Source organism: Musca autumnalis, unplaced genomic scaffold, assembly GCF_047663935.1.
Source record: "Musca autumnalis isolate F117 unplaced genomic scaffold, ASM4766393v1 scaffold_4, whole genome shotgun sequence".
NCBI lineage: Eukaryota > Metazoa > Arthropoda > Insecta > Diptera > Muscidae > Musca > Musca autumnalis.
Genome location: NW_027411977.1, coordinates 124,215,525 through 124,232,277, shown reverse-complemented (window position 1 = coordinate 124,232,277; position 16,753 = coordinate 124,215,525). Strand labels below are relative to the sequence as shown.

At 37.1% G+C, this 16,753-nt stretch overlaps 1 protein-coding gene and 1 long non-coding RNA gene across 2 annotated transcripts in view; both read right to left on the bottom strand.

Moving 5' to 3' along the window:
- Positions 1–1,613: 1,613 nt before the first annotated feature.
- Positions 1,614–7,440, bottom strand: LOC141401168 (uncharacterized). Its single transcript, XR_012412278.1, has 3 exons — positions 7,127–7,440; positions 6,566–7,060; positions 1,614–1,997 (listed from the first exon to the last, which is right to left on the bottom strand). It is a non-coding gene; the product is annotated as an uncharacterized lncRNA (long non-coding RNA).
- Positions 7,441–14,165: 6,725 nt separating this feature from the next.
- Positions 14,166–16,753, bottom strand: part of Aps (diphosphoinositol polyphosphate phosphohydrolase 1 Aps) — a 42,344-nt gene continuing 39,756 nt past the window's right edge. Inside the window, exon 4 of the mRNA XM_073986167.1 lies at positions 14,166–15,665. Coding sequence (XP_073842268.1) covers positions 15,417–15,665 — 249 coding nt within the window. The 3' untranslated portion in view covers positions 14,166–15,416. The remainder of the gene's footprint in view (positions 15,666–16,753) is intronic.

Below are 16,753 nucleotides of genomic sequence, written 5' to 3'. Positions count from 1 at the left end.
AAATGTATTTTTTTGTTTGTATGTTTTTGTTCTTCTAATGTTTGCATTAATTTTGAATTTGAAACTATATGAATATATATTTATTTAGTATTATTATCTTAATTTTCTTTAATAATCTATTTTTTTATTATTTTTACTGACTTTTATTCTTTATATTTAATGTTTGTTTTGCGTTGAGACTGTGAAGGACGGTACAAATAACCGTGATAGGGGTAATTTAGTATAATTTGTTTGTGGACTTTTTTATAGTGTCCATAGTTCGCAATCCATCTAACTGAGCTCAATTAGGTAGGAATTTTTTTGAGAAATTTGAATTTTGGTCCTAATTGACCCTTCACCCCGTCGCAGGATTATTGTAGGTCCTGTCTTAAAGTACAAGCCTAACGTAAATTTCGATTCAAATGAAAATTTCAGTTTTTGTTTAAAATTTAATGTGACCTCTAAGGTTTAATTTTATGATTTAGTACATTATATGAATAAAGAAATGATTTGGTGTTAACATAATGATAATGAATATGGTGTGAGTCGTTGATTTGGGAGGGAATATGGTCGTTTGAGGGGAATGTTAGGATAGATGGGGTTAAGGGGTCCATGTGAATGAAGATAGGAAGTCGTGGACCATGGAAGGGTGGGCTGAGTGTGGGTCTTGAACACCAAGGGACCCGAATCCCAAAGAATGTTCGCTGTGTGTGTAGTATTGTGTATTTGTTTGTCTTGTTTACCAATATTTTCCTGTTAGACCATCGGCTGACCCTGGATAGGTTGAGAACTCGCCCTGAGGACACCGAGTAGCCGGAAAAGATAGTTGGCGATGCGTGGTCATAACAGTAATGGCGCCCAAACCAAATAAGTGCCTTCTGTGTCACTTCAACGTGATATTTGAAGAGTTTTAGATAAGTGCAATAAAATCTAAGCACTTGGAAATAGCCCGATAGTAAGTTAAATAGCCCAAATCTTCTAGTCGTATTCTAATGATGACTAATTAGTATTGCAACCAGAACTACGAAATAGTGCCTGTTTAAAAGTGCAATATTAGGTTTAGTTATGTTGGAGTAGTCTAGGGTAAAGATTTTATTGGTCAGGTGCAATCTCTAGTTCGTCAAGTGTAACTATGAATGTTGTGTTATTGACCTGTTTTTGTCTATTAGTGTGTTAGTTTTTTTTATTAAATGAACTCGTATATATAGGATTTTGAGTGGCTAAGATGATAGCTATTGCGGCAGGAATAGAAGCCGTAAGTAGAGCATTATGAGGCCAATCACCATGAGAACTTCCGTGTTAGAAAAATGATAGACATGATTGCCATGGTTTCATAATCCTATCTAGAGGATCTATTCATGTTTGTCTAGAACATTTAAAGGGAAAACACTTTAAGGAAAAAGTTTTAATAACTATTTATATGGTCTTCTTATCTGACGTTTCAATCCAAATCCTGCACAGTGGGTTTGTAGAAAGCATGAAGCTAGTCAGCATTAATAAGATCTGAGAAAATTATACCCCTACCTGACAGAGTCCCTTAATTATACGATCATAAACCTCCTACTTGGTGAATAGAAAACAGGATTAATTAATATTTTAATAATTTTTATATATTGACGATAATTAGATAACAAAAACAAATACTTGTTGTAGAAAGTGACAGGATATAGTGAAGGAAACTGTGAGAGATTACTAAACTTATTAAAATAAGAGAATTAATATAGTCGTTGCTTCAGGTAATGATAACCCGTTCTGCGACCAAGAGAATCTGGCCTCCAGCTTTTGATGCTACCTCTGATCAGGACAAAATAAAACCTAAAAAGAAAAAGACAAAAGAAGTAGATTTAGATATGGCAGAACGTAACGAGCAATTCCGAGACTTATCTGCAACGATCATTAATCGTCCAGGTACTACTGAGTCACCAGCAACAGCTCCCGTTCCACCACCGTTAGGAGGAGATAATGTTGGAGAACGATTTTCGACCCCAGGAACTACCAGGAAATCTACAGATAAAGACCTAGATGAGAAAATAAAGTTAATAGTAGGAAATGAAGTGCAAGAAATCAGAAAAACTTTAGAAGTGTTAGTTAAAACGGTTAAGAGCATTTCAACCCATAGTGCCGCTTCCAGAGTAGATAATTTCGGGACCAATGATGCTAATGGTAATGTACCTCCACCGATGTCTACTACCAATTCCCAATCTGATACGAATTCTATAGGTAATCTATCCACCAACGCTGCTTCTGTTTCAACTATGATTGACCATATTAGAATTAGGGTAGACAAATTTGGCCTGAATTTCGATGGGAATATTCAAAAACTGACGATAGAAGAATTTATATTTCGTCTTGAGCGGTTGCAGATGCAATATAGTATCCCGTGGGAGGAGATATTGCGAGATTTTCGGTTGTTAGTCTCTGGGCCAGCGTTGGAATGGTATTGGCAAAGTCAAAGGACACATGATTTTAATCAGTGGATCAAGTTGAAAGACGCACTATTGTGCCAATACCGAACCACTAAATCACCATTCGAGGCAATGCGAGATTTGGTGGACCGAAAACAGATGGCCAATGAACCAATTGACGCATATTTCCACACTATGGGACAACTCCGCTCTCGTCTGCAGCATCCCATAACCGATCTAGACATGATCAATATTATAAAAGTAAACTTGCGGGAAAATATTAAAGCTATTATTTACCCTATGACTGTTGCTACCGTGGAGATGTTGCGGATCGAATGTAAGGACGTAGAGAAAAACTTTCCTAGAAGGGAACTTCGACCGCCGATACAGACTCATCCACGCCCTATGAGGCAAGTAAATGAAATCGAGTTTGTTGATGAGTATGATGAACCAATTCCAACAGGCGAAGCCTCAGATACAGTGTCAGCAATTCGATTTAATGGTCAACAAAATAGACCCCTAATATGCTGGAACTGTAGATCCGATGGACACATGTTTAGGGATTGCCCATCGTCCGAAAGATCTTTGTTCTGCTACCGATGTGGAAAACCCAATACGAAAACTCCGGTATGCCCAAATTGTCAATCGGGAAACAGGAGGAGGGATGTGGAGAAGGCAGGAGATGCACGTCCCTCAGAGAATCCTGCAGCATAGATCCAATAAAGATCATTCCAAGGACAACTGAGAAAAACAATGAAGAGAGAATAACCGATGACGATAAAGGCAAGGAAGATATTTCGTATGCGAAACGAAGACATTACATCTCCGTAGAAGACAGGCAGGAAAATTATGATAGAGTTAGGTCGAAAATATTCCAAGATAATGAACCAATGCCAAATTTGCCAAAACGTATTGTGAGAATCAGACAAAAAACTGTGGAAAAACGGCAATATAGAAGAGGATTAGTAGAAGCCATCACACGTGCCAATTCCGATCAAAACGACCCTAGATTGTATGCCGAAATATACCTCAAAGGAAAAAGGATAAACGGGTTATTAGATACAGGGGCATCCGTAAGCCTTCTCGGAAAAGGATGCCGCGAGTTTATTGAAGACCTAGACCTCGCAGTAAAACCCGTATTCCATAATATTACCACGGCTAGTGGACAGAGATTCCGTATACTGGGGGAAATCGAATGCGAGGTAGAATATAAAGGGATAAAACAGGACATCAACCTGCTTTTATGCCCCGATCTGGAACAACGTCTGTATTTAGGGATCGATTTCTGGAAGAAGTTTCAGTTGGCACCGGATCTGATAGGAATTGAAGAGATAAATGTTGAAAAAGTTATGGCAGAGTTTAAGAATCCCGACGGGGAACACAAGTTGAAACCTCACAATCTGACCCCCGACCAACAATCCAGATTGAATGAGGTGATTAAAAAGTTTGATACTTTTGAAGAAAAAGGCCTGGGTCGCACAAATCTTGAAAAGCACACAATTAAATTGATCGAGGGGGCCGAACCGGTAAAGGACAGGCATTACCCGATGTCACCGGCGGTACAACAAATCACATTTGACGAAGTAGATAACATGTTAAAATTAGATGTCATTGAAGAAAGCGAAAGTCCGTGGAGTAACCGGACTACCATTGTTCGGAAACCCGGCAAAAACCGCTTTTGTCTAGATGCCAGAAAGCTAAATAAGTTGACGGAGAAGGATGCATATCCTCTCCAAAATATAGATGGAATATTGAGTAGGATCGACGAGACTTATTTCATAAGTAGCGTCGATCTGAAATATGCTTTCTGGCAGATAGAATTAGATGACGAAAGTAAAAAGTATACTGCCTTTACGGTACCGGGACGACCTTTGTACCAGTTCCGCGTCATGCCCTTCGGGCTATGCAACGCGGCGCAAAGGTTGTGTCGCTTAATGGACAAGGTCGTCCCCAGCCGGCTCAAAGAAAACGTCTTTGTGTATTTAGATGATCTGCTCGTGATCTCTAGCGATTTCGAAAAGCATCTAAAACTATTGGAAGAGGTGGCTCAATGTTTAAAAAACGCTAGATTGACTATTGGGTTAAAGAAATCACAGTTCTGCTTCAGGGAACTGAAATATTTAGGGTTCGTGATTGGTGGGGGAAAGTTAAAAACCGACCCGGAAAAAGTGGAGGCAATACGAAAGATAGCTATACCCAAAAATCCCCGAGAGGTAAGAAGCTTCCTTGGTACCGCAGGGTGGTACCGCCGTTTTATACGGGATTTCGCTGCTATATCGGCACCCTTGACGGACACCTTAAAAAAGGCAAAAAAGTTCAGCATTACCAAGGAAGCTATCGAAGCGTTTGAAAACCTCAAGACTGCGTTGACCTCAGCTCCGGTACTACGCCACCCGGATTTCAGTAAAAGGTTTTTCATCCAATGCGACGCCTCAGAATATGGCATTGGGGCCGTATTGTTTCAGCTCAATGACCAGGGGGACGAGCACCCCATAGCATTCTTCTCCCAGAAACTCAATTCATGCCAGCGAAACTATAGTGTAACGGAGAAAGAATGTCTTGCGGCTGTTATGGCAGTGAAAAAGTTCCGACCTTATGTCGAACTTATGGACTTCACTGTCATAACAGACCATGCAAGTCTCCAATGGCTTATGAATTTGAAAGATCTGAGTGGGAGGCTCGCCCGTTGGTCATTGCAGCTACAAGCTTTCCACTTCCAAATCGAACATCGAAAGGGCAAGGACAATATTGTAGCGGACACATTGTCTAGACTGCCTACAATCGATGAGCTTAATATCGATGAAATGGTCGATTTTGACAGTAAGGCCTTCAAAGAACCGGAATACGAAGAATTGAAGACGACAATAGAATCGAATAAAGAGCGGTTACCGGATCTTAAAGTCGATAATGGTATGGTATTTAAAAGGATACGACCTGAAAGTACCGAGGATTTAGCCGAGTATGAGTGGAGGCTATGGATACCACAATCGGTTACCCATACTTTGATACAAAAAGCCCATGACTTACCAACAGTGGCACACGGGGGAATGACCAAAACCTTAAATCGTTTAAAACAACAATATTATTGGCCGAATATGACCTCGCAGGTCCGCCAATATGTAGGGAAATGCCAAACCTGCAAGGAGGTCAAAAGTGTCAACTACAACACCCAAACAGGTATAGGGAATGAGGTTATAACGGAACGACCATTCCAAAAGATATATATCGATTTCCTGGGAAAGTATCCCCGATCAAAAAGAGGAAATGCATATATCTTCGTTGTAGTTGACCACTTTTCAAAATTCGTTTTTTTGAAGTCAATGAGAGAGGCCACCGCGAGCAATGTGGTTAGGTTCCTCATTGAAGAGATTTTCCACAAATTCGGTGTCCCCGAGACTGTCCATAGTGACAATGGGGCCCAATTCAATGCCAAACAATTTAAGGAAATGATTGGGGAATATAAGATAAATCACCTACAAACCGCCCCATACGCCCCGCAATCAAATGCGTCGGAGAGGGTTAACCGGTCCGTCCTGGCGGCTATCAGATCATATCTGGAAAATGATCACCGGGATTGGGACCTCTACCTCTCCGAAATCGAATGTGCTTTACGCACTTCGGTTCATGCAGCCACTGGGGAAACGCCATTTTTTGCGCTCTTCGGGTACCACATGTACACCAAGGGTTCGGATTACAACCTAGCGAGGAAATTGAAGTCGCTTTCCGATCATGAAGTGAGTGATGTGGACCGAAAGGACCGTTTGAAGCTTATTAGAGAGAAAATAAGGCAAAACATGCACCAGGCCTACGAATTAAGTGCCAGACGTTACAACCAGAGGGCCCGAGTGACAAAGTTTGTCCCCGGTCAAGAGGTTTATCGCAGAAACTATTTCCTTAGCGACTTCCAAAAGAATTTCAATGCAAAGTTTGCTCGGAAATTTACGAAGTGCAGGATAAGTCGACTAAAAGGAAACAATATGTACGAGCTCGAGGACCTTAAAGGTCAACCATTGGGTGTAGCTCATGCAAAGGACCTGAAAAGGTAACAATCTGTGATAAACTATTCCTCTGGGTGCAATCGGAAACTGTGATACTAGGTAAACTAAGTGCAATATAGGTTAGATATTTATTTGTGAATGTCCCTATATGTGTTTAGCCCTAGTTTCTACTAAAACACTTACTTTAAGTCCCGAAAATAATGCCTTCACCAACGAAAGAATAATAATCGCAAGGAATATTTCGTAAGCCAGCAGTTTCAATATAACGGGGGGTGTACCTGTAAAATATCCAAAAAGTACAATAAATCCACTTACGAACAACACAAAATACTTCCCTAATGTTTGCCCGGCTGATGAGACGTCAGGGTGTGGGAGTTCCCCACGTACGTTTCTATCAATAGCCTCTATGAATTTACCGAACCAATACAATATCCTCATATTTTCCCCGCACACCGCCTTTTCGGTCGCTAGCTCCTCATAGACGGAGTTTTGTTGCGGGTGGGTCAATTACAACCCGATCACTATCCCACATACTAAAACACATCATGCCAAAGGGCCATTCCCTTTAACACCTACACCATGCTTTTGTTGTTGCCGCGAGACAGATGGGGATATGCCGGTACAGGTCTGTTCCAGGAAGTACAATAGGTACAGGAGTATGGCATGACGTAAAAATATCTGAAAATAGAGAAAATCGTGGATTAATTGAAGTGGATAAACTTGGAAGTATATTTGTTTACTTACCTTCTAAGGCCATTGTGAATGATTTTTGTTTTATTTTTGTTTCGCATGAGAACACACACCCGTACAAACAATAACCAAGCTGGTATATCGTCAATTTTTATATTTACCATCAGTGATGGGTTGGTGTTGGTCAACCTCGTCGAGAGCGATGCACAGATAATAAAATTGGCTCCATTTTAGCCGTCCATATGCATGAAATTATAAAATTTTTTCCAGTTTCTGATTTTGTGTTGAGTATGTATTTATTATTGTGTTCTAATGCCAGCTGTCAGGGAATTGACAGCTGACGTTTAAATGGCCGTGTTTACATCACCGGTTGTAAACAGTACAGCGTTGGTGGTATGAAATTTGCCGTCTCTGATAATAGGCACATGAGAGCGGCTTAACGCCATATATGAAAATTGAATTTCCAAAATAAAAATAACAAAATACGTTATAAAAAAAAGAGAGGGACTTCAATACTAATGCAAATTTAAATGAGACGGAATTGGAAAAGAGATTTTTTTGGGAAAAAGCACCTATAAAAGGCAAATTTGGTTAGAAAACAGCCATATTGTCTTAGTAAAATTCCGGTGCAGACGAAGTACTTGAAGTTTGTTTTTCCTTTTTTTTTTAACTATTGGTGAATAAGAGACATACAATAATTAAAAATTTCACTAAGTTGTGCAAAGTAAGTGTCCAACTGTGTATAAGAAAATATACCCAAACGGTGATGTGTGTGAGTTAGATTACTTAGATCGAGTGTTTTTTTATTGAATAGGAGTTCCTTGGGCTGACAGCATAAGGAGTCATCATCACAGAGTGAGATTTTGTGTGTGGAACTTCCTACGGAGACGCTAAATCTCGTGGGCATTAGTGAAAGGAAAACACTGACGGGAAATAAAAATTATAAAGGAGCACAGCAGAGGCAAGGTAGGACATTGTGTTTTTGAAAAAAAGTGGTATTGGTGTGCGGTTGGCCTAATAATAGCATACAAATTCGAACACAAAAGCATTAAAATTTAAAACTTTGACGTCCGCCGGAAAACCTGATGCAGCCGGCCAATCGCCGCCGTTGTCCAAAAAGGAAGAATTTTCTGAACACCCTGTGTCCGTCAGCTGCTTGAATTTTGCAGTGGCGACAGAAACCAGGAACAGAGTAGTAATCTCTTCCCACGGCCAGACTGTTCTACATCAATTGAACTGTGCTACCCACTGAAACTGCCATAATCATACCTAAGACATGAAAAATTAAAGTCGTCCTTCAGGCGCATATCAAAAAAGCAACGTATTTGTTTAATGAGATAAATGTATTTTTTTGTTTGTATGTTTTTGTTCTTCTAATGTTTGCATTAATTTTGAATTTGAAACTATATGAATATATATTTATTTAGTATTATTATCTTAATTTTCTTTAATAATCTATTTTTTTATTATTTTTACTGACTTTTATTCTTTATATTTAATGTTTGTTTTGCGTTGAGACTGTGAAGGACGGTACAAATAACCGTGATAGGGGTAATTTAGTATAATTTGTTTGTGGACTTTTTTATAGTGTCCATAGTTCGCAATCCATCTAACTGAGCTCAATTAGGTAGGAATTTTTTTGAGAAATTTGAATTTTGGTCCTAATTGACCCTTCACCCCGTCGCAGGATTATTGTAGGTCCTGTCTTAAAGTACAAGCCTAACGTAAATTTCGATTCAAATGAAAATTTCAGTTTTTGTTTAAAATTTAATGTGACCTCTAAGGTTTAATTTTATGATTTAGTACATTATATGAATAAAGAAATGATTTGGTGTTAACATAATGATAATGAATATGGTGTGAGTCGTTGATTTGGGAGGGAATATGGTCGTTTGAGGGGAATGTTAGGATAGATGGGGTTAAGGGGTCCATGTGAATGAAGATAGGAAGTCGTGGACCATGGAAGGGTGGGCTGAGTGTGGGTCTTGAACACCAAGGGACCCGAATCCCAAAGAATGTTCGCTGTGTGTGTAGTATTGTGTATTTGTTTGTCTTGTTTACCAATATTTTCCTGTTAGACCATCGGCTGACCCTGGATAGGTTGAGAACTCGCCCTGAGGACACCGAGTAGCCGGAAAAGATAGTTGGCGATGCGTGGTCATAACAGATCAACAGCAATACCCCACTTTTAAAAGTGTGCGCAGCGTTGAGATTCTTTGCGGACGGAAGTTTCCAAAAGCCCCATGGCAAAGATTTCAACAATTGCATGGGTCAATCTACATTGTCGAGCGTATTGAAGGAAGTTGTCCACTTGATAGAGGACAAATTGTGCCAAAATTGGATCATTTCGAAGTTGACGGAGGAGGAAAAAGACATATGGGTCTATCTTGTATTGCCACTAAACTTGAGTTGCGTTGTCAGTTGTCTGCGCGACTGAGACGAAATGTTGTACCATTAATGTCAACTCAACTGGGTGGCCGATAAACATGTTATCGATCTGTGTTTTTTCAAACATGTGACCTCTATTCGCCAAAAAAAAAAAAAACATTTTAAAAATAATTGCGCTTTGGATAACTCTTTTGTGTATTCTGGACAATATTTTAATATTTTGGCTGAGTTTTCGAGCAAATTTGGAAAATAACCCAAGATTGGAATATAACCTGCCCATTGAATCTTCGGATCGTCAAGTTTTATTTGCTGTCCTAAAAAATGATAAGTTCGGTGGAATTATTTTTTGATGATGAAGAAAATGTACAGGACATTGCATCTATTAGAAGAAATTTGAGGGACAAGTCGAATCCATTGGAATTGCCATCTGCCCTGTAAGCTGATGATCATGTGGAAAGATCTGTATAATCAGTAAATTATTTCAGGTTTAAGGCGTATTTTCGATTGCCAAAGGATGCCGTAGTTTACGTTGTGGAAACGTTAAAGGATGGCTTCAAAGTAAGTTACAGATCAACAGCAATACCCCCACTTTTAAAAGTGTGCGCAGCGTTGCGATTCTTTGAGGACGGAAGTTTCCAAAAGTCCCATGGCAATGATTTCAACAATTGCATGGCTCAATCTACATTGTCGAGGGTATTGAAGGAAGTTGTCCCCCTTGATAGAGGACAAATTGTGTGTTTCGAAGTTGACAGAGCAGGAAAAAGGCAAAATAAAAACCATTTTTATTCAAAAACGAAATTCCCTGGTGTAGTTGGCTATATAGATGGAGCACATGCGCACATTATGGGGGTCCAATGGAGGATGTTCGTCATTTGTACTTAAACTGAACCTACTGTATTTGTCACCAAATTCATTTGCAAAAGATTTGCTGCTGTCCGCTCCAAATGCGATAAATTCACTTATTGTGATGGACCACCACCAGTGTCTTTGAAGTTTATTTTATTTTGAGGCATTTTCTTTTTCAACTTCGCTTTAAAGTGAATCCAGACTCTGCCACTCTTCAGGTGTTCGTGTTGGAGGTTCGTGGCTGTTTAAACTGTCCGAAATGGACCTCCAAGCTTCATCCGCTGTGGCTTTGGTTTCACCTAAACTCCCGAACTCCTCGGGCTAAGTTTGGATTTTCACACAGTTTATTAATTAATATTTCGAACTGTTGCTTTGTCGTTATTTTCACCATATTGATACACAAAATTAATTAATGATGCAAAGAATCAATAATTGTTGACAAAATGTTTATTTTTCCTTCTATTTTACTTCTTGTTTCTTCGAAAATGTTCACTGCAACTGAAAATTTGTGGTTGCTGAAAAACAGCCGCTTCGTCAACTGAGATTCGCAACTTCAGTTGAGAGTTGCCATACGTGGATCAATTTTGACAACTGGCAACGCCACTCAACGATAATTGTTATCGATGATCGACCCCATAATAAAAACCATTTTTATTCAAAAACGAAATTCCCTGGTGTAGTTGACTGTATTTCATCTTCATCCCATGATTCCACAATACCAAAAACTGAACCTACTGGATTTGTCACCAAATTCATTTGCAAAAGATTCGCTGCTGTCTGCTCCAAAGGCGATAAATTCACTTCTTGTGGTGGACCACCACCAGTGGCGTTGAAGTTTCTTTTATTTTGAGCCATTTTCTTTTTCAACTTTGCTTTAAAGTGAATCCAGACTCTCTGCCACTCTTCAGGTGTTCGTGTTGGAGGTCCATGGCTGTTTAAACTGTCCGAAATGGACCTCCACGCCTCATCCGCTGTGGCTTTGGTTTCACCAAAAACCCGAACTCCTCGGGCTAAGTTTGGATTTTCACTCAGCTTATCAATTAATATTTCGAACTGTTGCTTTGTCGTTATTTTTACCATATTGATACACAAAATTAATTAATGATGCAAAGAATCAATAATTGTTAGCAAAATGCTTATTTTTCCTTCTATTTTACTTCTTGTTTCTTCGAAAATGTTCACTGCAACTGAAAATTTGTGGTTGCTGAAAAACAGCCGCTTCGTCAACTGAGATTAGCAACTTCAGTTGAGAGTTGCCATACGTGGATCAATTTTGACAACTGGCAACGCCACTCAACGATAATTGTTATCGATGATCGACCCCCAAATCAGGGGATTGGGGAGGCGTTTGAACCACTTTTGAACAGTTATATAGCATCCATTCTCGTACAATGTGTGATTTGTGTTTGGGGTCATTATCTTAATAAAATTGGAATGTTGACCCAATCCCATTTTTCAGCTACATTTTAATTTATCCTTCGGAATGTTTAAATAACACATCTTATTTATTCGATAAAGAAAAGATTTCGTACACCGGAAGCACTCATACAACCCCATACCATATCAGATCCACCTCCCTGTTGGAATTGTGTGTTTAGAGTCCAAGGCCGCATTTGCTATACTCCATACCTTAATTGGTACGATATCCTTTATTATTCTTTACAGCTTTTAGCATTTTTGGCATACATTTAATTAAATTTAAATCTTTGGTGCTGAATTTCCCCCTTTCTTCTTGCAAGACATTTTTCAGGGTCCTATAGTTTAGATGTTATGACTTCCTATATTTGTGTCCAAAATACTCAATAAATTTTCTATAGGATTCAAATCCGAATTGTGTGTTTAAGGTGCAAGGCCGTATTTGCTATACGCCATACCTTAATTGGTCCATCCGACTCAAACAGTCTGTTATTTTTGCCAATGAAAGCAAATTTAACTGTTTTGGGTCGGCTTTGATTTTAAAATCATTATTATAAAACGTTGAAAACTACTAGAATCAATTATAGAATATTCTCGCCGAATCGACACAAATATTACCTTTTTGGGCATAAATATGGAAATAAAAAATTGTGAAATTGGAGAAAGGGACCAAATTCCGCACGGAATTTTTATTCATGATTTCATGGGTTTGGATAATATTTAGCGGGTTAAACGAACCCAAAAATTTGTGTAAAAATATGCAAAATGTTTAGTATAGTGAAAATACCTATATTCCTGAAAGATATGTTCCACCCATGTAAGTTGTATTTAGAATAGGAACTCTTGACCTTTCCATTGATTCCAAATATGCCGATATACGGTGTCAGATAACGTGGTTACAGCCCAGTATATACAGGGATCCCACAGTTTTAATTGTGTGAAGTGTAACCATAATCACGCTAGAGGTCGCAGTTATATTTTAATACTGACAAAAAGTAAGAAGTTTGGTCGACGAAAACAAAATAAAAAATAATTTCAGCATGAGCCAGGCTGGGATTCGAACCTGGGTCTCCGACAACTGAGTGTCAAGGTTGCCGGCGTCTTAGCGTTCTAAGCCACCATCAACTTGTCAAAACTTTAGTAGACAATAATTGATGATCAAAAAATAAAATCTTCTGATATAGAAGAGCAATTACTAATGATGTAGGAATAAAACTTACCATAGTATTTGTGAACATTGAAAAATGGGATTACCAAAGCAGGACTATAGGAAAAGTTTGGAGTTTCAATTAACTGACATAATTTCGCATATACATTTATCTAATGAAGTTCGATATATATACCAGTTACCAAGCTTTGCCTTCGTCTGCCACAAAAACAACATCCTAATACACCTGAAGATCGGATTTACCACCCGTGAAACGTAGTGTAATGGTTGGATGCGTGGGACTTCGGTAGACTCCTAATTTTTCAATGTATCTCTAAAGGCCTAACAGCTCAACTCGAAAGAGAATTAATTGAAAATGCCAATAATTTTGAAAAATAACCGCGGGTGAAATTGTCTCTTGAGCCTGTGTGAAAAATATCCAAATTAAATTTTTGGTCTTAAATTTTTATTTCTTGATGCAAATTATATCAGTAATAAATTGTGCAAAACGTGTTGCAATCATACAAAATAAATTCCTTAGAAAACATTGTAGTTCCAGTCTGGTCTTCCTCCTCAGGACACACAATGGAGAAATGTGCATACATCCAAGAATAACGCGCTCCTAGTTCCAACGGGTTGTGTCCAAATGTCCAGTGTGGACTGTTCAAGCTGGCTAGACAATTCCAGCAGTTCTTCAACTCCTGATTCTATATAAATTTTACAAAAATAACATCACACTTTTGCTTAGAAGATCAGATGCATTTTTTATGTATATTTAACATGAATTAATATGGTTATTACATTTGTCATCCTTACATACAAAGCCAGAGCGAAATGATTTACGAATCTGAAATGTTTATTTTATATCCTTTCATTTTGTTTCAAAAAATCGAGTCTCTAGAAATTCTATTTATAATTTATTAGTTTTATTCTTAGTTTAAGTCTAATTATTTATTATAACAGTTTCCATGTCTTAATTATCCTTGTTTAGGGGGGAGCAGGTTTGTTTTCCTTTGATAAAACTTATAAAAAAAAATTAGCCGTAGTAAAAAGAAGTGCAAAAAATTATTTCTTTTTTATATATTTATTTTTATTATTGTTTTTATAAATTAGATATTTTTGTTTATTTATTTTACTTAAAAAATGTTTTTCTTTCAAAATTGTGTGTATTTCCAAATATGGGGGGTAGAGGAGGACGAAGGATTTAAGAATAAAGGCCGAGGGAGGTTTAGGAAAGACTATTGGTTTAGCATTGTTTGGATAAGGGAAAAGGTGTTGATTTATTTTTAGATCTTCTTTCGTTATTATTGTTCGTTTTTTGTTTTTATTTATCATTTTTGGTTTAAAGTACAATTTATTTAAGACGTTATAAATTATTTTTCTTTTTAGTTTTGTGTTTGCTTTGCAATCAAATTCGAAATAATTATAAATAATTTATTAATGTAGCTTGGTTTTCATTTGGAGAGGCTTGAAGGGACTTTTTTCGCGTAAATGTATAAATAAACAAATTTGTATTACAAAAACGCTGCTGGAACAATGAATTGCATTCTATAGTAGCATATTTTTCAATTGAAATTGCATATAAATAAAACATAATTTGAACAGTCAAAAGTTTTGTTGAAATACTAGACAAAATTTAATGAAGATCTTCATGGACATACAATCTTTAAAATCCCTTTTTAGTTTCTAATCAGTGACTACTGTTTTTAATCTAAAATTCTATTGAGATTTATATTGGAACAGTTTATATTATCGCAGTAAACTTTGACTATTTCAAAGTTATTTTATTTATAGATTTGCAATCGAAAATGTGTTGCATTTGTCTGCCTGTGTACAGTCCCCTTTATAGTTGATTTTGTCACGTTAGACGTTACATTAACTTTTATTCTCTTTTATAGCAATATTTTAGCTGTAGGAGTGAGTAAAACTAAGAAATGACATGAGCATGATGATGTAGATTCGAAAAGACAATATGTGTGTTCAAATTGCGAGGGCTGGTTGGTTCTTTAAAGTATTTTTTGGGGGGGGGGAGCAGCATTAGAATTACTTTGTGATGAGTCTTAAATGAAAATATTAACATTATATAAAAATATTATGAGCTAAATGTTAAAGAATTTCGTTAGGTTTGTTATTTTTATCCCCCATTCATTATTATTTACTATAGTCACATATAAAAATAAGTATGTAATTGTTAACTTCAAAAAGACGATCATGGGTGCCTGAAAACAGGAAACAATGACTCACTCTCTACAAAATAAACTTGTATGACTATTTATGTGGGTTTGTGTTCAAAAGAAACATTACTGAACTGAATTTATAGGGACACATATAGAAGAATAAAACAGCAGAGGAGAAAAGAGCACTAAATATATACGTATCGTCATCATCAACATTAACTGCAATAAAGAATTCGTTCTCAACAGAAAAAAGAGGTTTCTATTAAATAAACAAAAAATAACTTAAACAACATAGCATTGGGGTTTATGGTTTTGTGTGTGTGTGTTTTTGTTTCAGAAAATTGAAATGAGGTATGTATGCACGACGCGTTTATGCTGAGGTTGGTGCTGCTGTAGTTGGAGAATTTGTTGTTGAATTAACATTGGAGTTGTTTTTCGAATGTCGCAATTGCATTAGATAGTGTCGTTGTGTTGGTTTATGCAGAGCCAGCTGTGTTAGGGCATCATCAATGGAAAACCATTGACGTTTACGACCAATGCTGCGCGAATCTTCCCATTCCTCAAGTTCTTTGGTAACGGTCATAACAAAAACTTCCGTACGATGCATATGATCCTGATTCTGCAAAAAAAAAAAAACAAACATGTATAATTAAAATGTGTATATAAATGAAAAACTGATTAAATATTATTTAAAAGCGGCCCATACACTGTGGGCATGCAGAACAGCATTTGAAATAGTATTAGTAACTTTTGAAGCATTTGCCAATGTATGTGTGAATATTTTTTGCAGGATAGAAATCAAAACTATTTTGATTTTGGAAATGAAACCCTTTCAATCCGATGAATTTTATTTTCGAGTTAATCAAAAAACAATTATTGAAAATAATAAATATTGTTTGTGGGGAAATTAACAATTTGTGAAAACTTCAACTAAAAACCGTGTTTTGGAGGAAAATTTATCATTTCTGGAATGTGGATTGAAGGAATGCCACACACTACTCAATCTCACATGTACACAAAGAGTTCATCGGCAGCAGCAGTTTGACAATAAATGTATGTGCCGCAGTAGAACCATTTAAAAATATTAAAGAATTATAAAACTTAACATATTACATTAAAGCATAGTACACACCGGCCAACAAAACTGACAGTCATCGAGGTCTATTTTGTTAATGTCAAAGTCTAGCTGAATAATTACTTTCCTAATCTCTAAATAATACTTTACATATTGTATATCAAGCATTATTACCTAAACAAAAGTTTTTATTTGCCAGAAAATTGTACCAAAAGTTCGTTGACTGTCAGTTTTGACTGATGGTGTGTACTCCCCTTAAAACTTCAGGCAAAACATAGCACAAATATGCGATCGAAAATTGTTTAGAAATAAAGTTAGTCAACTAAATTATTGCAAACGATGAATTTTTAAAAGTTTAGATTTTTAATTAGAATTTACTGCAAGAAATTCTTTCAATAATGTTGGGTTTTTTGCACATATCTGTTGATTTACCTGTTAATGACAACATCAAACCAATAAATGCAGAAATCGGTTGAAAATAATAAAAACAACAGGCAATAAGTATAGGTAGCTGGTTTTTGTGGTGTCAACTAAATAATTGCAAATTGAAGGAATCTGCAATAAAATGGTCGGATTTTCCCAGCGATTTTTTGAATTAAGGATTTGTATGACTTATGGTATGTGGACATGTA